At 39.4% G+C, this 22,581-nt stretch overlaps 1 protein-coding gene across 2 annotated transcripts in view; it reads left to right on the top strand.

The window, feature by feature from the left end:
* LOC143103846 (uncharacterized) overlaps nt 1-22,581 on the top strand; it is a 29,367-nt gene that overhangs the window by 5,296 nt on the left and 1,490 nt on the right. Inside the window, exons 7-16 of one of the 2 annotated variants that reach the window (XM_076267688.1) lie at nt 5,299-5,616; nt 17,260-17,565; nt 19,012-19,173; nt 19,677-19,736; nt 19,828-19,908; nt 20,413-20,431; nt 20,545-20,570; nt 21,055-21,089; nt 21,487-21,538; nt 22,408-22,442. In XM_076267688.1, the coding sequence (XP_076123803.1) occupies nt 5,299-5,616; nt 17,260-17,565; nt 19,012-19,173; nt 19,677-19,736; nt 19,828-19,908; nt 20,413-20,431; nt 20,545-20,570; nt 21,055-21,089; nt 21,487-21,538; nt 22,408-22,442 (1,094 nt within the window). The remainder of the gene's footprint in view (nt 1-5,298; nt 5,617-17,259; nt 17,566-19,011; nt 19,174-19,676; nt 19,737-19,827; nt 19,909-20,412; nt 20,432-20,544; nt 20,571-21,054; nt 21,090-21,486; nt 21,539-22,407; nt 22,443-22,581) is intronic. The other variant, XM_076267689.1, reaches the window with a different exon arrangement.

The raw sequence follows: 22,581 nt of genomic DNA on the forward strand, positions 1-22,581 counted from the left end.
TTTAATATCTACGTGTGTGAAATAATATATAATATAATACACCCGAATGCATGTTTCATCGCGCAAGTGCTTTTTGCCACTATTGTGTCACGATACTCTACAGCCTCATTGGTAGACCATCAATTCAAAATGCAGATTTCATGAAAAACAAAAGTTGTTTACCCTCCTAGGTGAGAGAATTTGCCCTCTAAGCTTGAAATTGTTTACTGGAGACCCAGCCTACAAGCCAACAACTTAACAGTCTAACATGGCTAAATTTGTAATGCATGATCATTTATTGCTTATTTGTTTGCAAAGTGTTCTGGCCCAGAAAGAAAACCATGGTGGTTACGGATCATGGCTGAGGAGGAAAGGTACAGCTGGTAGAGTTGTGCAGTGAGTGAACTTCCCTCCCAACACTGAGATGTGGTGGCAAAAGCTGTGGTAGCTAGCTTCCTTACTAGCACACCATCTTCCAGTCCAAGATGCATAAAGTTTTCGGTGGCAACCCGGGGCTGGACAGCAGTCAAATGCATTGACCTTGGTATTAGAGAATTTGTCTCTGTTGTCTGTGAACAGAAAGAAGATGGACAACATTTTACAAGATAAACAATATTTTACACAGAAATCCATTGGCAATGATGAGATTAATACAGATTATCTGTACCTATTTGACATTTACTTTTTATGGGTCAAATTGGTATTGACACCATCTGTTTGCCATCCTGGTATGGGTAGACCTGGCCAGGTAGTCTTTCCTTAAAGCGTTGTGCACCTTGGCACCGATATGAGTGCAACCTGTTTTCTGCATTTGATTACCTTAGATTCCTTTGTTTCCAATACAACCGTAATATCGTTTTCGGGTCAAATGGCATTTTAAATGGGAGTCGTAGGGGCACTAGCCTACTATTTTGATGCATGAATCAAAATCATCATGTATCAAAATAGTTCTGCCCCTACGACTCCCATTCAAAATGGCATTTGGCCCAGAAACGACAATACAGTCAAGCTTAATGGTGGCGCTTCTGACTTAATTATGCTTTCAAACGAAAGTTTGACTCAGGTACATTCACAAAAAGACCCTAGGTTGCATTTTGGCTTAAGTTATGCTTTAAGAGTAATGGGACAGGGTCCTGGATGAAGAATATTTACCTTTACTGCTGATTATTTGAGGCGTTCAGACATCTCATCTTCAAAACTGTTCAGGAACACCTGTAAAAACATAGTTAGGCTACAGATTAAAACTAGGTCGATTACAAACACTACCATGAAATGAAGTTGAATGCTCTGTCAAACACAAATAATTAAAAAAATCTAAATCTATCGCATAAACCAAGGCATAATATCAATCATGTAGCCTAAGCTTCATAGCACTAACTTAGTAGAACACCAGGTTTAATTCCCCCTCTAATATCAATGGTGGAAAAAAACGTTCTACTTCATAAAATGCACTGCTAATTTGTCCTGTAGACTCATTTTAAAAGATGTCTCCACGATTAAAGAAAAAAACAGCTACAATGTCATTAGCATGCCTAATGAATGTGAAGTGTGACTAGCCTAGCATCATCCTCCTTTCTGTGAGTTAACTTAGCCTACACCACACATAATATTAAAGAACATTGGTGAACTTTAGGCAAACGTTGCTTAATAAAGAACACACTTTCTTCCATCATAGTTTGTCTAACGTTAGTGCTAGCCAACGCTTGTCAATAATCCCACAAACACAAAGCAGGCTAATGTAGTTTTCTTCTTGATAGGGATCTGGTCGACGTTTATGACGTTAACGTTAGCTAAATTAGCTAACGTGATCTGGCATTGCTAGTTTGTACTAGCAAGGATAAAAACAAACTCTTGAAAGATTGCTAAGCCATCAATTTAACTTCTCCAAAGACTACCGAAGGTCATAAAGAGTAAGCTACATCAGAATCATTTAACAATATGCTTTGGGACTCACCTGATAACGAATAACTGGCTTCAGCCCTTGTTATCTCATATGACGAGTCCTTCTGGCTCTGTAGGACCAACGTCTCTGGCATGACTAGAATTTATGGTATCTTTAATTTGGACAAACCTGTAACCTTATACGGACCGTAAACGTATGTATTTTCTGGTCTCTACAGTCCATCTGTCTTGCAAATAAAGTTACAAGCATAGACTGTATAAAATAACGTTAATGTTTGCTCACACCACGTTTTGCTCTAAAGGTGCACAGATCCGCCCACTCCATTTCAAATTCAAACAGCCATGTTATTGGTCAACTGGACTGCCTATACATTTAACCTTGTTGCCTATAAATTTAACAAAATGCCACATTCATCCTCTCACAACCTGTACTACATCACAAACGTATAGGCTACTATCTTACTAAGACACAAAATCAACAAAAGAAAAAATATTATTTGACCAAAACTGATAGATCAGTGTGAGCCTGTCTCAAATCGCGTACTTCTGCACTTACAATACCTAATTTGAGTGCATGAGGGTGTTCACACTGACAATTCCAACGACACGAAGGGCGCTGCAAGTTCCCGGATGGTGCACTCATAACGGTCAAAAAGCTGAGTGTGCAACGCTGGACACTTTTCGCCCTTAACGGACGCCATCTTGGCCAGATAGCGGAAGGGGAGGGAGCGTTTTCAAACTCGTGGAAATCGCGGTTGAGAAAGCTGAAGCAGCAGCAGTGGAAAACAGACTTTAAGGAGGTACAAGCAAGTTATAACATAAACGGTTCATGTTTTGACACAGTATGACCATGTCACTGTCGAGTTGAGGACGCCAATAAAGTTATGTTAAAATGTTTGCGATCGTCATTTCCGTGAAGTGCACGGAGTTAGTGTTTGATATGAGACAATACTATTTTGTTAAAATTTGCGCACTCCGCCAGTAAGCACACAGTGCACATAGTGTACTACACGAAAGTGTACTCACGTAAGTACACCATTTGAGACAGACTCTGTGTCTAGGCTAGGTTATTGCACATTGCCATCCATAGACCTCTCCAGAATAAGTCCCGCCTCCGTAACTTCCGTATCCATCCAACTTCCGGGCGTGGATTGTCTATGGGGAATAACATGGCGTTTCGAAATATCATACCGGTAAAACATCTGTAGGTAGCGAAGTTGAAAAAGCTGGTGGGCAGATTGGCCTACACACTTCTGCCATATAGTTTCCACTGGATTTTTTGATTGTCGGTGCCGTTTAAGTAGTATACTATAGACTATACTACTCAAACGGCACCGAAAATCAAAAAATCCAGTGGAAACTAGATGGCAGAAGTGTGTAGGCCAATCTGCCCAGCAGCTTTTTCTACTTTGTCACCTACAGAGTTTGACAGGTACGATCTTTCAAAACGCCATGTTATTTCCCATAGACAATCCACGCCCGGAAGTTGGATGGATACGGAAGTTAGGAGGCGGGATATATTCTGGAGAGGTCTATGCGGCTGACATATCAGGCCTAAAAGCTACACACATTAGTATTTTATTAAAGGTGAGATGACTATGAAACTATACAAACAATGTATTAGGCCTACCAAAAAATATACTTTCCATAAGTACACTATATTACAACTCTAAGTATTAGCAATTTAATACACTTAAACTAAATAGACTTCTTTACCATTTAAAATACACTAACAATAAAGTACACTTTTAAAAGGTACATTACAAAAACACTTTGAATATTGCACAATAAGTATATTTAATTTTAGTACACTGAAGTTGAACTTAATAACATCTACTTTGAAGTATACTTTCTAAAAGTACACATTAAACATACTTTACATAAAGTACAAACAGTGTGAGCATACTTGCTTTATACTTCATGTACTTTAATCATATTTCTAACACACTAAAGTATACTACTTTTTTACCTGGGTAAACATTATTAAATGCAAATGTGACAGAGATTACATGTCAGAGATGCAGGAAGCACTTTGTAACAAAGTTTTGCAGCCGTGTAAAATAATTTGTGGATGTGCAAAGAAATTAGGTACCTGAAGAAATATTTTGTGCATGTGTAAAATATTCATAGACATATGATATACTCATGTGTGAAAATGTTTTATAATTGTAGAAACAGTTTATACATGTGTGAAGAAGTTTTATGTCAACATGATTTGAAAATGCATGTAATTTAATCGAGTCACTACATCACTACAAAAACCATCACAGCAATCAAAATGTTATCACATTTTCACAAGTCATTCAAATATGATGCCTGAAAGAATGTGTGGAGCATTGCAGATGTGGTATCATCAGTAATTTTGGCCACCGCATGAATCAGTGGTGTGATCCTTATCTCAACAAGTATACGGGTCACCACAGGGAAATGTATCTGAAGATGATGATATACAGTAGTCTCCTTTCAGGGAGATACCAGTCTGGAACAAAATAATTAATGTTTTCATCAGACCCCAAAAAGAGAAACACCAAAAATTGCAGTTGCAAGAATGTGTTTTGTTTTCACAGCAAAAGTAGACCTACAAATTTTTGTTTCCTGACTACTGATGCTGTTCATTTTCAGTTTGTAAAGTTTTGTAGGAAGTAACGTTAGGAACGATAGGATTCCCTGATCAATGTGATTGGTTAGGCTGGACCAATGATTTTAAAGTTAATGCTATGGCTACGTCCATCACCATGCTAGTTGGAAAGGTTTCCCAATCATGAATCCCCAGACTCTATTCACAAAGTGAGTTTGGTTTAAACCAGGCTATTCACCCTTGTCACGCTGGGCGAAAACGAGGCTTTGGTTGTAGTGAGTGAATGGAGTAATAGCTTATTGCTGTGTATTTCTTACCAATGATGGAACAAAGAACTATTTTTCTCATTGTTTCCCAGGAGACATGGACATCTGTTGGCAGTGGATTGCCAAAATAAAGCGCCGTACTGGGCCGTATTTTGACATTTAGCCGAGATAGCACACCAATCGTTCCTCTTCTTGCGTTATATGGGTGGTGATGCAGCCCTGTCCTATTAATATATCCTTTATACTGATCTCAGGATCTGATTTCCTTAATTAGCCCCCTTTTCAACATCCATCATCGTGAATATTAATGGTAAAGACTCAAGGTTTTTCTTCCAAGCCATCAGGATTGTTATCAAAGCAGCTGAAATTGTATATGATATAAGAGAATGGAGTGCGACAGCAGTTTTACCACATCATCCTGCTTTTCACACTGAAAATGTTCAAAATGGCGTTCACATGACAAGTGACATCAAGGACTTTCAAAGTCCAAAAAATCTATAACATATCCAGATATTGTAGAGTCTTGCCCATAAAATAACTGGAGGTACTATGTCTGTTATTGTTTCACCAAAGCACCTGCTGTTACTGCTGCTCCTCCTCCAAGGCCCCACCTGAAGATCTCCCCTGCAGTCCTCAGAGAGAGCAGCACAGTTCAGATGACCTGTGAAGTACCTCAGTCTCAGTCTGCGTCTCTGTGTCTCTTCTACCTGGATGGGATAGAAGCTGCTCCATACAGTCACCCATCATGTCAAATGTCCCTCTCTGGTGTTCAGATCCAGCAGTGGACACGTCAGAGTTCCCCTCTAGAGGCTAAAGTGGGGTGTTATTACCTCACAGAAGGAGAAAGAACTCTATCAGATCACTCAGATTATGTTTCATTGACTGTTCTGGGTGAGAATTCTCACATTCTAGTTAGTCTAGTGTTTGATAATCTATCAATGAATTTTACAGCATGTTACCTCTGTTTTGTGTGGATTCTAATGTCTCTGATAACTGTCTGGTCTCTCAACACAGACAGACTGCAGAAGCCAAACATAATGGTCCTTCATGATGGTTCCATCTCCATTGTCTGTGATATACCCAAGCATTTTGGTGAGGCCACCCACTGCCAACTTTACACTGGAGATAAACACCAGTTTTATCTAAAAACAAAGACATCAAAGAGTGCATCTGGAGACCTGTTCTGCCAGTTTACTGTGAACAAAGATGATTTATTCAGCCGTCTGCAGTCAGTGAGAAGCAGAGGGGTGAGCTGTGATTATACAGTGAACACAGAACCTCCATCACTCTCTCCACGCAGTGACCCTTACAACTTTACAGGTCAGATATCACACTTTTTAAAAGTGAAAGTAAAAAGCCCACACCATGTCTCTCATTGCTAATATACCACATGTCTTTCAGCAGGTTTAAGTCTTTTCACCAGAAAAGCACATCTGCCATCTTCACAGCCAGGTATGCAATTTTGTACCTGTAGAAATATTTTGTGCATGTCTAAAAAAGAATATTCAGACATATAAGTTTTATAGTTGTAGAAATAGTTGTGAAAAATATGGGAACATGTTTTTTTTACATGTTTAACATGATTTGCAAATGCATGTAATGTTCCTCCCTTCCTACTTCATGTGTGATGCTAAAGTTGCACAAGGATCAAGTGACAAGTATGACATTTTGGCCCATTTTTTCTGCCTCTCTAAAGAGCCAATCAGCCCGCTTTCTGACCAGCCAGGTAGACAATTAGCATACAGCCCACAGCCCATAAACCCATTCAACAAAGCCCATATTAAATGGCCAGTATTTACTCCATAAAAACGCAAGTGACTTGACAAAAGTGACTTGACTTAACTTAACCCACCAAGTAGCTCTAAAACTATATATATATATATGATACATGGTTCGGTGTGTACCTCGGTTTTGGTTAATTTTTGATACGGTAAGCCTGTACGTTCAAATTCACTGACAATATTGCTGATGCACAACGAGAATAGTATTTTGAAAAGGTGTCAAATGTGTTTTGACGTTAATTGACTAAACTGAAATATGGTCCGCCATTTGTCTTGGAATGCGAATTTTAAACATGGTCCACACACAAAACATTATTTTTATTGATTACTGTTGGACTGCATTCAATACATTCGGCACAGATTTGTATTGAACCTAACGTCCTGTAGCTAAATGTTTCGGTACGAATATGTGTACCTTTACACCCCTATTACGTATGTAAGAGAGAAAAATAACATTTTGAAGAAATTCATTCAAGAGTCATTTCAAGCCTGTTGCATTAGTACATGGTATTACATTTTATTACCCAGTTTGTTACTCTGGACTGCATGGTGTAGATACACTGTAACAACGCCCCTGCAATGTCAAGTGTGTGTTTCTTATTTATAGCCAGGTATATGCACATAGAACAAACCTAATACTTATTTAAAACACATATCTGAAGTAAGTAAATCTAACAGGTCTTTTTTTTCACTGTGCATTTTTAATGTGTCTATTGCTCACCTTGGTTCTGATAGTATATTTTTACTACCATATTTCTCTTAAGACTCAATCAGGACGATGCAAGATCAGGATCCAGGCATTTATTCTTTTCAATGAGGGGCCAGTGGCCCTCAAGGGAGAGAAGTACATGTTTGTTTCACCCCATCATGGATTTCACCAGTATCTCAGTATTCTGACTTCTCAGAAACAGTCTACTAACTTTATGTTACAAACAAAAGAAGGAGTGACCTCTAGGTCCAACCCAGTTTGAATATGCAATAGAAAGGGAGGATGAGGATTAGGCCTTCATCAGATCTGGTCAACTTCTATTGTCTTTTAATTAAAACTACCCCCTTTCCTGGGAAGTTCTTCCGAGGCCTGGACACATGCTGTTCTACAAACATTAACATTTCACACCTGGTGATAGGCAAAAGGCCTCTAGAAGGATTTCATTGAATTCAAGGATAAACAAAGGATGCTTGCATACAGACCAAAGACACACACAGGGTACACATACAAAAATCACAGATGACCATAAGAAGTACGCAGTATGTACATTTACAGAAATGAGGCTGATTCACAACACTTTCAGTTCACCCTTGTTAATTGTCTTCATCTTGTGTGTTTGTGATTTTCTAGATGAATCTGAAAGGACCACAAGTTATTCAGTAAGTATAAGAAGCTAAGATTTGCTATGATATTTCTGAAGCAGGGTCAAATCAAGGATTTCATATTTTCCTCTACAGCAGCGGTCAGTGACATTTGGGACTTTCTGTCTGGCACATCCTGAAGCGTCCACATCTAAAGACGGATGAGAAACAACTCTAGAACTGCTTTAACAGAGTGAGAATCATCTGCAAAAGTTATATCACAAGCTGAGTAACTTCATGTCATGAGCTATAGTGTCGACCTTGTTTAAAGATACTATGTTGAGTTATTTAGTTTAAAGCATTCAAAATTACCTAGAAATAGCATAACAATATGAGTGTAACGTATACAGTAGGTCAAAAGGGCATAAGTGACATTCCTTTGGTCCTTTGGTTTTTCACTAATAATGCTAAAATTAACAAGAAATAATTAGAAATAAAATCATCTTCTCCTTTTGAGAAATAGCTGCTCAAGAGCTTTTATTTGATGTATATATCTCAATTCTATACATCTCTGGTTCTTACCCCTCCTTATGCTCTGTGTCGTGTCTATATCCCAAGTATGTATTCAAACCTTTTGTAATACCATGTTGTACCACATGTGGCCGCTGTATTCAATGCAATCCTAGTCAAAATGGAAGAGTGTTGTGTGGGTGGGTTAAATACAATTTGTAGCCTACAGAATTCCACATAGCTCCTTTAGTCAGTTGGTTATGTTGATGGAGGTGATAAGGCTGCCATATCTGTATGAGAATAATAACATATATTTACAGTTTGGTCATTGTTGAATGTTGACAGACTGATAATGATTAACCCCTGCAATGTCCACATGTTCCAGCTGATTCTGCAGAGTGGTGTCTTATGCACAACAGACAGACTGTTTTACACATTGTTTTACTTTAGAAAATATCATTAGTAAAAATGTTTATATTGTGTTGATATGCTCATGGAAATGGTTTCTTTTCAAATTATAATAAAAACCACTGTAGTCAAAGCGATTATCATGTTTTTTTTTTTTGTATTTTTTTTTTGTAAAAAGTAATCTTTGTCAGTATGGCCCTGTTCTGGGAAGTGTACATTTGAAACCGGCAACAGGGGCATTTTCTGTATGTCATCCAGAAGTTGGTTCCTAAGGTGAATCACATTGCAGTTAAAAGCTGCTTCACCGTGTTTAGTTCTGACAGCAGTTTTACATGATTATGAAATATTGATACAGGTGATTTTGATGATCTTTATAGCCGTTGCCCTTGTCAGGCGTGATAATGGTGACTTTCCCCGCTGCGCCTAGCGTCCCCAGGCGGAAAACTTTGCAACATTGAGACTAGAGATAGATAGATAGATAGATAGATAGATATATACTTTATTGATCCCCAGGGGAAATTCAAGGTCTCAGTAGCATACAGACAACACACACACATTCACTAACAGCAGAAAAAGTAATTAAAAGTATATAATATAAAAAACACAACTAAGCAATAAGGACAGTAGAAGATAAAGAATATACTAAATATACTAAAATACAAATTATACTAAATAACACTTAACTCATTGAATGCTGTTTTCAGGAGCTTTGTCCTAGAATGCCAGCAATCTAGACCATTGTTTTTTTTTTTTTTTACTTATTTTTTTTATTTATCAAGATAGTCAGCATAAATCCAATACAGTAATTAAATAAAATAAACAAAATAAATAAATAAAAGGAAGAATACATATAGAAATAAACATATCATACATATATACACATACACATTACACACATGCATACATACACGCACCTACATACACATATACATGCACATAGATTAAAAAAAAAAAAAAAACTATATATATATATATATATATATAATAAAAAAGAGGGGGGGGGGGTGATCGCTCTCTTCTTTCAAAATATTGTTAATAAGACAGTGGTCCATCTCTTAAGAAGTTTGTCCCCCTGGAGCCTCAGTTTATGGGTTATGTCCTCCATTCTATAGAGCTCCCACACTCGCTCTTTCCACCACTGAAGTGTAGGAACAATGGGCTTCAGCCAATTTACAGTGATACCCTTAATGGCTGCAGCAAGAAGGATCTGCAGAAGGTATATATCATCTCTTCGTTCAAAACCATCAGGGGTGACTCCCAACAAAGCAACCAACGGATCCTTGGGGATCTCTATATTAAGGATATCAACCAATGTTGTGTAGATATCATCCCAGTATTTCTTAAGCTTCCCACAGGACCAGAAGGTGTGGACAAAGTTTGAGTCAGTTTCTCCACAATTCCTCCAGCAGCAACTTGTCGCTGAGGAACTATATTTCCCTGTTATGTGTGGAGTTCTAAAGTATCTTGCTACCATTTTCCACTTGAATTCTCTCCAGCTATTGGAGGAAGTTACTCTGTGCGCTTCAGAACAGATGTTAACCCAAGATTCCAGGGAGATATCTTGCCCAAGCTCCGTCTCCCATTTTGATTTGATATACAAGGTATTGTGTGGTTCCATACTCTGGAGACAATTATAAAGACAGGAAATAATTTTCCTACTATATTCACCTAGTTGAACCTTGATGAAATACTGTTCTATTGCAGATGGTGAGCGAATATTCTTAACCTCTTCGTGTTTATTAAGGAACTGTCTGATTTGAAGGAACCTGAAGAAATCAGTGTTTGGAAGCCCAAACTCCTCTGCAATCTGGGAAAATGACTTTATGTTATTAGACTGAACTAATTGGTGGATGTAAATAAGTCCATATCTAGCCCAGTGTTTGAACCCTGCATCTAACTGTAGTGGGGTAAAATTGGGAGTGGCTTTTATTGTAGATAAAGAGGATATGGAGCTTGGTAGGCTATATTTTTTCTGTATTTCTCTCCAGATTAAGGCAGTGTTTTTTGTCCACAAATTTATTCTACCGGATTTCAATGATATGTTGGAGAAAGATATCTGTTGAAGTGTATACTCACATTGTGACATTTCTATGTCTAACCACCTGGTTGAGGTGTCGTTAATAATCCAAGCAACCATGGGCTTTAGTTGCGCAGCCCAAAAATATAATTTTAGGCATGGTAAAGCAAGTCCCCCATCAGGTTTAGGAAGCTGCAGGGTTTTAAGTCGTATCCTGGGCCTCTTACCCTGCCATATAAAGCGGGATATCAAACGGTCCAACATACAGAATACTGGTTTAGGTATGGGAATGGGAAGCATCTGAAATGGGTACAGTAACCTTGGAAGAACATTCATACGGATAGATTCTATTCGTCCCAGCAGGGACAAGGGAAGAGAAGACCAGCGGGCTAAATCCTGTGTAATTTTATTAATTATTTTGTCATAATTAGCACTGTATAATTTATCCAGCGTAGGTGTTATTACAATGCCAAGGTATTTAATACCTTCGCTTGGCCAATGAAAATCACTATTATCTTTAATTGTTTTTGAAATTCGCCTGTTGATATCCATTGCCTCAGTTTTATTGACATTTATTTTATAGCCTGAGTAGTTTCCAAATGTTTTGACATTGTCCATTAAAGCAGGTATAGAACTTGCTGGATTTGATAAGTACAGGAGCACATCGTCCGCATATAATGAGATCTTGTGTTCTTCTTCACCTGCATTAAATCCGGATATGTTTGTATTGTCTCTAATCATTTGCGCAAATGGCTCAATACAAAGGGCAAAAAGAGCTGGCGACAGAGGGCAGCCTTGGCGTGTACCTCTTTCAAGATAAAAAGGCTGTGATAGGTGCCCATTGACTCTAATTGCAGCCCTAGGTCCCGAGTACAGGATGCGAATCCATGAAATAAACTTGTTACCAAATCCAAATCGTACCAAGGTTTGAAATAAATATTTCCACGACACACGGTCAAACGCTTTTTCTGCGTCTAAGGACAAAACCATGGCATCTGAACCATGAGAAGCTGCACAGGTCATAACGTTCAAGAGTCTGCGGACATTGTTCCCTGAATAACGCCCTGAATCTAGACCATTGTTGATGATTTTTGTACAGCCACAGCATATTCTGTGTTATAGCTATGAACACATGCAATAGCTCGTTAAAAGGTGAGACTTTAAGCTCTCGGTGGGTGCAAACCGTGTATTTCTACACGCCTCTGTTCCTGAGAAATCCCAAGCTAAACAGTGGCTAGTTTTCACCAAAATCGCTGTTTTTTTTCTAGAAATGGAGATTTTCATGAAATATGAAGTGTTGCCTGTTACTTACTTGTGTGAACTTTCCGGGAAGTGATCAGCGAGACCCGGCGAGACTGCCACCTAGTGATAGACCCACAAAAATGGCCTGGTTTTGACCTGACGTGCATGCGTCACTGATTCGACCCAAAGCGGCAACCGAGTTATGATAAAATGTCCAGATAAAATGTCCAGATTGTGTTTTTTCATGAGTTTTCGATTGTCATATATTTCATTTCCATTCATCACAGAGTTCCCAAAATCACATATAAGGTGTGTAAGAGTGTCTAGTTTCGTAATTAAAAAAAAAGCTAAAAACGTAATATTACGTTTTTGGCACTCAACGCATGGGAAGGAAAAACGTAATATTACGTTTTTGACACTCAATGAGTTAACTCACCTGGATGAGGGAAATGGGAATTATGCGAGGATGCTGTTCATTGACTTTAGTTCAGCATTCAACACGATAGTACCTCTCACCTTGGTCACAAAGATGAAGGCCTTAGGACTGAACACCACCCTGTGTCACTGGATATTTGACTTTCTCACCAACCGTTCACAAGTGGTTAGAGTGGGGGGTCTGACATCTGACACATTAACCATCAGCACTGGTGCTCCCCAAGGCTGTGTTTTGAGTCCACTGCTGTACAACATCTACACACATGACTGCAAAGCCAACAGTAGTCATACCTCCATCATCAAGTTTGCAGATGACACAGTGATCTTGGGCCTGATTAGTAACAACAATGAACAGCTCTACTTGGATCAGGTTGATGAGGTGGCACAGTGGTGTCAATCTAACAGCTTGACACTAAATGTCAATAAAACCAAGGAAATGGTAGTGGATTACAGAAGGCAGCAGTAGAACTACAGTTACACCCCACTAATGATCAGCGGGCAACCTGTAGAGAGAGTCACACGTTTGAAATACCTTGGTGTCCACATTACTGAAGACTTAACATGGACTGTTAACACTCAATATGTTCTGAAGAAGTCCAGACAACGACTCTACTTCCTTCGTCAGCTAAGGAAATTCAAAGTTTCTACATCCATCATGAAGGCCTTCTACACTTACGGGGTTGAGAGTGTTGTAACTGGTAGCTTCATCACCTGGTATGGGAACTCCACAGTTAGAGATTGTAGTACTCTGCAGAGAGTAGTGTGCTCAGCTGAACGTACTATAAGAACTCAACTTCCTGCTCTACAAGATATCTATTCCAGAAGAGTACTCCTAAGAGCCCAAAAGATTCTGAAGGACTCTTCTCATCCTAACAATGGATTATTCCTACCGCTGAAATCAAGAAGACGCCTATGTATATGTAGTCACAAAGCCAGAACTGAGAGACTCAGGAGAAGTTTTTATCCCCAGGCCATCCGAACTCTGAACTCACACTATACTGACTTTGCACACATTCACTCCTCAACACTCTCAAACATTTCCCAACTCTGAACTCACACTATACTGACTTTGCACTCATTCACTCCTCAGCACTCATGACCCCCCCCCCCACACACACACACACACCTACATGACTTTTAGCACTTTTACATCCCTCTCCCTATGCTACAGACCTTTTATTTATTTTCTTATTTCATCACACGTCAAAACACACACACACACACACACACACACACACACACACACACACACACACACACACACACACACACATCTGACTTTCTCCAACTTTTGCACATCTCCATAGAACTTTTATTTATTATTTTTTATTTCTCCTCCATCTATCTACCCATGTCCTTGATTGCCTAGCCTTTCTGCCCCCCCCCCCACCCCCATCCCCAACACACACACACAAAACACACACACTTACATCATCACTGTCATCACCTCACATACATACAGCACACTGCTTGCTACAGTAAGCCTCCTCTACATACTTGCTGCACACTGCCCCCCCCTCCCTACATACACAGCACATTGTCTTCAGGATCTTCTCCAACACACATCCTCTACATACTTACAGCACACTGCCCCCACCTACCCACACACACACTACACACACACACAGTCACTGCTCCACTCCCCTCCCGCCCACACACACACATCTTCACTGTCATCACTCACATACATCATACATACAGTACTCTGCTTGCAATAGTAAGTCCCTTCACCATACTTGCAGTACACTGCCCCTCCTCCTCTACATACACAGCACATTATTTCATCAGGAAGCTTCTCCAACACACATCCCCAACATACTTACAGCACACTGCCCCCCCCCCCCCCCCAATACACAGCACATTGTCTCATGAGGAAGCTTCTCCAACACACATATTGCACACTGCCCTCTCCCAACATACACAGCACACTATCCCATCTCCCTTGTCATCCCCCCAACACACACACCAAGACCCCTGGCAGTTGGGTTAGCCCCTTGAGCCGTGGATCTGCCCAAGGTTTCTTCCTTGGTAAGGGAGTTTTTCCTTGCCCCTGTTGCTCTTGGGTGCTCCTTGAATCCTCCCCCACCTTTCTTATGCAGCCTTTGCCACTTAATCTACTAAACCCCTCTTCTACTGCACTTTTTACATAAATGCACAAATAGGCTGACACCAGACATAATTTCACTGCATTTCTTACTTCCAGTAACTATTTGCATGTGACAATAAACTTCCTTGTATCCTTGTACCTCGATCTCGCCGTGCCTCAACTTGCCCTGTGCCTCGGTCCAGCTCTCCCCTTACAGCTACCGTGACTGTTACATTCTGTCCGGTAGGCCTATATAATGGTAAGTTCTTCATTCACATTCAGAAACATCAGTTTCTACAAATAACAATATGTTAATGAATGTAGCCTATTTAGGTACATGTGTTGAAAATGTTTCACGCGTGCAATGCACACATACACTTTCACCTGCCACAAGTCTCACTCTTAGTTGATCTAAAAAGAGGTGAACAATGTACAGCGATGAAGATTGTGGTTATAAAAAATAATACAAATTTAAAACTAATTTTGCCCCTGCATACATGCGTACAGTATGTGTTTTTCAGTGAGGGTTGTGGGTTTAAGGCCTCCCCTTCATATCAGTCTCACTTCTACATTCCCACAGAACTATCGTCATAAGAAAACAGTCAGATATTTTTAGTCTCTCACTCTGGTGTGTGGGTTTCCTGTTGTCCGTCATCATTCTACGTCTCTATTTGATGTCTGTGTGCCAGACCACTTTTCAGGTCCTTCATCAACATGGCTGTATGCAGAATGGTGTGCTTTCTCTATGGCATAGTTTTTATTATTCACCTATACTGTAAGTGCTGACATTTTGTCATTTATTTTACCATCATATTATCTAACGTTAGATATCAGTCATCACTGTTGAGTCATCTGGAGTCACCAAGATGTAAATGGATGTCAGGAAAAGTATTTTTGTAATTTAATTATGAATGTAAATGGTTGGAGTTGTTATACAATGGGACTTTGCCTGGAAGCGTGTGCTATGGTCAGATGAAATGAAAATGAAGCTTTAGGGCAACAAACATTTAAGGTTGGTTGGAAGGATGACTATACTGAAAAGAGCCCTATACCTACTGATGCGTATGGTGTCTGGGTCTGTGATCTGGGGGTAATAAATGTGGAGGGCACTGTATTTGTTTTTGAATAAGAAACCTTGTTTTGTCTTGTTTCTTTATCTCTCTTTTCTTAGATCCATTTCACTTCACAAAAGCCCAAGGTTAGTTTACAATCTGAAGTGCCTGTTTCATGACAGATGTTAATAATATATTCGAGTTACTGCTTATATGTACTGAAATTATACTGTAATAATTGGTTGACAGTCTTGAAAGACATTTTTTTTCTACATTCCTCATGCAAGCAGGGATATTAGTAAAATCATTATTAAAAATAATTATTTAATTATTCATGATTCAAAATTGTTACCTGCATATTCAAACCATTGTACAGCAGTGTTTTCACCTTTAAAGCCAGCATCAGTAACTTTATGATGTGGCTTTATTGTGCCATGCGATTAGCCTTTTGTTCTGCTGTGTTTGATAGTTGCTCAACACGTTTCTGGTTAAAAGAGATGTCATCAATGCAGGATGTAGTCAAACTGCTTCTGCCTAGGTTAACATTGTGCTTCAAGTGTGTGGTCAACTGATTATGTAACTATCATCTTCGATTTTCATTATGTTCTGATGTGTTTGCACACAGCTATAGGCTGTATGTGCCTGTAGTAACCACAACATAGAGATGTTTAAGATCATCAGACTTGTCATTAATAAATCAGGTTTTCTTTTTGTTTTAAATCCATTTTCACAGGGTTGTCCCCTACACTGACAGTGTCCTCATACATTGTAAGTGAGAGAGACTCAGTTGATCTGAGCTGTGCAGTCTCTCGGTCTCCTCCTTTGTCAGACTGTATCTTCTCCTTAGTAGATAAAGAGGCAAATACATACAAAGCCCCATCATGCCAGCTGTCCCTCACAGGGGAAGAACTGATGAGATGGTCAGGCTTGGTCTCATTACCTGCTATAGTCGAAATGAACTGCTACGCTGATGATAAACCATCACACCAATCACAATCTGTTTCAGTCATTGTTAAAGGTAAGATATGTCATGACATTTCAAAGTTTTTCAAATAATGATGCCATTGACTGAAAGACTAGCATTGGAGATGTGGTATCCTCTGTTATTTTGGCTACCATGAGTCAGTGTGATCCTTATAGTGAATTTAGCCGTTGACAAATGTACTATATACTGACATTTTCAAATTCCAGAAGTCCAGATATTGTAGTCTTTCCCAATGTGTACCATAAAATAACTGGAGGTATACTATGTCTGTTATTGTTTCACCAAAGCACCTGCTGTTACTGCTGCTCCTCCTCCAAGGCCCCACCTGAAGATCTCCCCTGCAGTCCTCAGGGAGAGCAGCACAGTTCAGATGACCTGTGAAGTACCTCAGTCTCAGTCTGCGTCTCTATGTCTCTTCTACCTGGATGGGATAGAAGCTGCTCCATACAGTCACCCATCATGTCAAATGTCCCTCTCTGGTGTTCAGATCCAGCAGTGGACACGTCAGAGTTCCCCTCTAGAGGCTAAAGTGGTGTGTTATTACCTCACAGAAGGAGAAAGAACTCCATCAGATCACTCAGATTATGTTTCATTGACTGTTTTGGGTGAGAATTTTAGCATTTTAGTCAGTCTAGTGTTTGATAATCTATCAATGAATTTTACAGCATGTTACCTCTGATTTGTGTGGACTTAATTGTATCTGATAATTGTCTGGTCTCTCAACACAGACATACTGCAGAAGCCTAACATAAAGGTTTTTCATGATGGTGTCATCTCCATTGACTGTGACATACCCAAGCATTTTGGTGAGGCCACTGACTGCCAACTTTACACTGGAGATAAACACCAATTTTATCTAAAAACAAAGACATCAAAGAGTGCATCTGGAGACCTGTTCTGCCAGTTCACTGTGAACAAAGATGATTTATTCAGACGTCTGCAGTCAGTGAGAAGCAGAGGGGTGAGCTGTGATTATACATTGAACACAGAACCTCCATCACTCTCTCCACGCAGTGACCCTTACAACTTTACAGGTCAGATATCACACATGTCTCTCACTGATCATTGATTTCAGTCCAAATGAACATGATTACTTTTAATAATGTAAACTTTAGATCTGATGACTTGAGATGACTAGCCTGATAAAAACCACACTCAATCACTTTGTGAACAAAGTCTGGACACTCAAGATTGCGAAACCTTTCCAACACTAGCATGGTGACAGGCCAGATATTGTGTTAACTTTAAAATCATTGGTCCATCCTAACTAGGCACATTGATCAGGGATTCCTGACATTACTTCCTACTTTGCCTAAACTTTACAAACTGACAATAAACCGCATCGGCAGACAGGAAACAATGTATGTGAACCTACCTTTGCTGTAAAGAAACGAACACATTTTTATGATTAACCACACATTTCAAAATTATAGCGTCATCCTCTCTCGTCTCTGATTGGGCAGGTAGGCTAATCTGCCGACCGATGAAAACGCTAGTAAACTATGGTGTTCCAGACTAGTATCTCCCTGAAAGGAGACTTTGGTGGGTGTGGCCAGGCATTGGGGTGCGTGTAAGGCTTTAGTGTCAGATTAGTGTTACATGGACCCTATGGGATGACACTACAGAAGTCTAACCTTGCAAAATGGGGTGACGTAGGGAGTGGGAGGTCTGGCTCTGGAGTGGGGGAAAGTTTACTAACTGGTTGCCATGATGACTATTAGGCTAATGCCTGAGCTCCATGGATGATGTTTTTTTTTTTTTTTAAAGTAGTCGGGCACGTACTCACCTCACCTTGTGTTGACTGAGCTTACTCAAATAAGCTGTGTTGGAACTGAAATCTCAGAGTTTCACATCTCAGGGTCCCAGAAGTCAGGGAGATACTGAGAGTTTGTTAATACCGCCATGTAGCTTACATGTACTATGAAGCGAGGCTACAGGCTTTTAATTAGTTGTGCAATGTTCCTCTTTGTGTTTTCTTAAGCATTACACAACATTTCCAACCTTTTGTTGATCCCATCCTTACTTTAAAAAAATATATAGCCCTTATTTCATGGCGGAAGAATGATTATCTATTAATTAATTATTACATTTTGTGTTACTGTGCCATTATTTTATGGAATCTTGCCAGATATAGCTAATAACCATTTCTGAAAAGCAATAAGCCACTCAAGACCGTAGGTTACATTATAAAATAGCTAAGGGAGGTTTTAGGCACTTCGCTTGCGCATCATGACTTAAACGTATTACTTATGTGAACAAATGTTTTTCATAAAATACTGCAATTTGTCAGTTTCAACATGTGATATGTTGTCTAATTTATTTTTGCAACTAAATATTTTATTTATGTGATTTTCAGATTATCATGTTGTTTGTATGCCCATTTTTGTAAATGGGGTTGTAACATATAGGCAATAGGCCTAGGCCTATATGTTAAAATAAGAATCATTACACATTTCACACTGTTAATCTGCTGTCCACAGCAGCCACAACAACAGCAACAACAACATGTGAAACAACAGTAACATCAACAACAACTTCAACATTAACATCAACAACAACAGTAACATCAACAGCAATTTCAACATTAACATCAACAACAAAAATACCAGCAAAAACAAAATATCCATCATCCTCAGTGTCTGGTAGGTATACAGTATTTGAAAGACTCCCTCCAGTGAAGTTTTCCACCTTGTTTGTATGATGTGAGAAAGTTCTCATAACAGTAAAAAGCAGTTTGCAGTAAAGCTAACCACAGCATCGTATATGGCAGGAAATTAGCAAGCAGCCTATGATAACCTAATGCTATACAGGCCGGATTAAAGTGTGTGGCTGTATTAAAGTTAAAGGGCCATTAGCAGATACTAGAAAATCCTAAAAAAGGAAATGTTGGAAATGTTGGACTACCATATGAGGGACGGTAGACTCCATTGAATTTTAAATGAGTGTCTCCATCCTGCACAGTTGTTTTAATTTTGAATGTTAAATGAAGGTCAAATATTAAACTAACTTTACTGCTTTCAGGTTAGTCAACTGATCTACCTTACAGTAAAATGGTGATCGTGACAGTAATATGCTTGATGGAAAGACTGTGTATAAATTATTTGCTTTTTCCTCTTCCCTATATAATTTGTTGGTATATACCCAGCAGTTTCAACTAGTCTAAGAGACTACCAAACTCAACCTGCAAAGGATTCCTTTACATTTGGTAAACTTTTCAATTCTTCTCACACATGAATGATACCTGGTTTTCAGTGAGTCGTAGACATACTCTGCATGACACTGTGTCTTTGATTAAGGTCCATGGTTGTCTGTGCCAGCCGTGGTACTTGCAGTGGGCCTGTTCCTGGGTGTCCTCACGGCCGCATGTCTCTGCTCCAGTGAGTTTCCACTTCCTTGTCATCAGAAGGTGTCTCGTCAATTGGATTTTTACTATGAGTTACTGAAATTGCCTTGCCACAGAGCATTTTAGCTGTTTGCTGATGTCTGTTTGTGATAGATAATGAAGGCAGCTGGGTTCAGTGGTGTTTAATGTGTGTTTATTTGCACTACTGGTTATATGTAGGCTAAAACTGCACTTCGTTGTACTGGTATTTTACTTATACAAAGTTGATTAGTCTGACCTAATCTACTTAAACATCAGCGTAATCTGGCAGTGTCACGTCATCAACACTTGATTAAGCATTAGGCTACTGTAAATGCCCTCCCTTAGAATGTTACATAAGTTTCTTGATGAATATTTGGTTGATTGGCGATAATGGGGTGCTTATGCTTGTGTTTAGCGTGGGAATGTTACGTGGGAATGTTATGTGATTTTGAATATGTTTTATTTGTGGAAATGTTTGTGTAGCATGTTAATGTAAATTCCAAACTCTTTCCTACAGAGAGACATAAGCACACAAGGTCAGAGAAATCAGCAGTCCACACATCAAATACAGACACACAATACATCTTCAAAATACAGACCACATTTGCTTATTATACAGTATAAATGTCTTTTTCTTGTTTCTGTCCAGATCACAGAATGCCACCTATTGGAGAAGTAAGAAATCATGACAATCTGTACCAATAACACAAATAACAAATGTTTTTTTAAACAATTATTAACAAACTTTTAAAGAAACACGCCAGCTCTACCTCAGAGTTAGATACAGTAAGAGGATCTCTTTTCTGTGTTTGCAATAATCCAGTCTGACACCTTAGCTTTGCATAATTCACTGGGGGTGGCCTATAGCAAGACTATAGTTACAGTAAAAGGGAGCTATAGGTAAAGGCAAACTGGTGTAACGTTAACCATTTCTAGTGAATTATCCTAAGCTAAGCTAATGGTGTCAGACTGGGTATTAAAAATGTTTTCATTGACTGCATATAGTGTGAAAACTACATGAATTGTGTTAATGATGTGGCCACAAGAGGTGGATGTTGTGCTCATTGAATTTAGAGTTTTAAAAGCATGTGATTGAAAAAAACTGTTAGTGATATATTTAGTTTAATAACTTATGATTAATACACTTTTTTATTCATAGGTGATTCTATCAGATTTGGTCCAAATGATATCAAGGTGAGTACAGAAGATTTAACAGATTATGTTTATAGCCTAGTACAGCGGTTCCCAAACTTTTTTCCCCGCGGACCACCTTATACATCCTGACTCGGCTCGCGTACCCCCACCATCCAACACATAAAAAAGTAACACATTCTATTGATGCATTCCAGGCATCGTTGTTTAATTAGCCGCCCTACATGATAACATAATCAAAATGTACAACTGGTCTATGAGCTCTCACGCTGTTGTAGCAGGCAGCTCACTGCGCCGGGATTAGTGTGTGCTTCACCTCACTTGTGTGTTCACTGTGTGTTTCACTAATTCACAGATTGGGATAAATGCAGAGACCAAGTTTCCCTCACGGGATCAAAAGAGTATATATACTTATACTTATACATATACTTTCTTCCAGCAGCCGGATACAGGGGGTGATAGGTCTCTCCTTGGCATCTCGGAAACCTCAGGTAAAGACTGTATCTGGAACACTGTGTTGATAGAGGATGAATTTACTGTATAACAATTTTAATATGAAGATAAAGATATAATTTCCCCTAGCGTTAAATATGACTGGTAATCATGTGTGATTTACTGTTTAAAATGTCATTTTCAGCAGCAGAACACATAGCTACTACTACAAATATAGCAGTATATGTGTTGTTTATAAAAAGTTGGTTCCAAACCTTTGACTGGTACCTGCTGAAAAAAAACAGCCTGACCAGCTACAGTAAAGGTGGTTTGCTGGTTGACCAGCTTGTTAACCAGCTTGTTTGACCACCCTATGATGGTTGACCTGCTAGACCAGCAAAACTCTTGCGAAAACATACCTTCAGCTGGTTTTCCCAGCTCATGATGGTAATTCAGCTGGTTTTGCTTGTCGTACCACCTCAAGCTGGTCATTTTAGCTGGTGTTGCTGGTCTATAGTGCTGGTTTAACTGGCCATGCCAGCTTATGTTGGTCATTCTAGCAAACCAGCATGGCCAGCTTGACAGGCTGGTCACCAGCATGACCATCTTGCACCAGCTGTATCCCACAAGACAGGCTGGTCACACCAGCATGACCAGCTTCCTCAGATGGTCACACCAGCATATCCAGCTGGTGGCCTAACCAGCTACACCAGCAAAGTCCAGCAAGAGTTGGAAGAAAACCAGCAAAGACCAGCTAAAACCAGCTACCAGCATAAACTGGTTTCTATCTGTTTTTTTCAGCAGGGGTACTTTATTTCAGTGGGTCACATTGTGTGTCACGTATTCTTTGTTCTAGTGTGAGACATACTGTACTTATCCTGACCACATGTACACATCCTCATACGTCCTCATGCATTTGGTGTTTCAGGCGGTGATCTGAAAAAAGACTCGGAGCAGGATGTGGTAAGGCTGATAGCTTTATGTACCTCTGATGCACTTTACAAGTACTTCTCTTAAGTTGGACCAACTTATTTCTGTACAGTATTACCGTAAAGGATATTTTCAGTAACTACAGTAAACCTATGCACTTTGTTTCCCTCAG

This window comes from Alosa pseudoharengus, unplaced genomic scaffold (assembly GCF_046254945.1).
Source record: "Alosa pseudoharengus isolate Yale_2024_CS ecotype anadromous, Long Island Sound unplaced genomic scaffold, YU_APseudo_1.1 YU_APseudo_1.1_scf_5, whole genome shotgun sequence".
Classification (NCBI taxonomy): Eukaryota; Metazoa; Chordata; class Actinopteri; order Clupeiformes; family Clupeidae; genus Alosa; species Alosa pseudoharengus.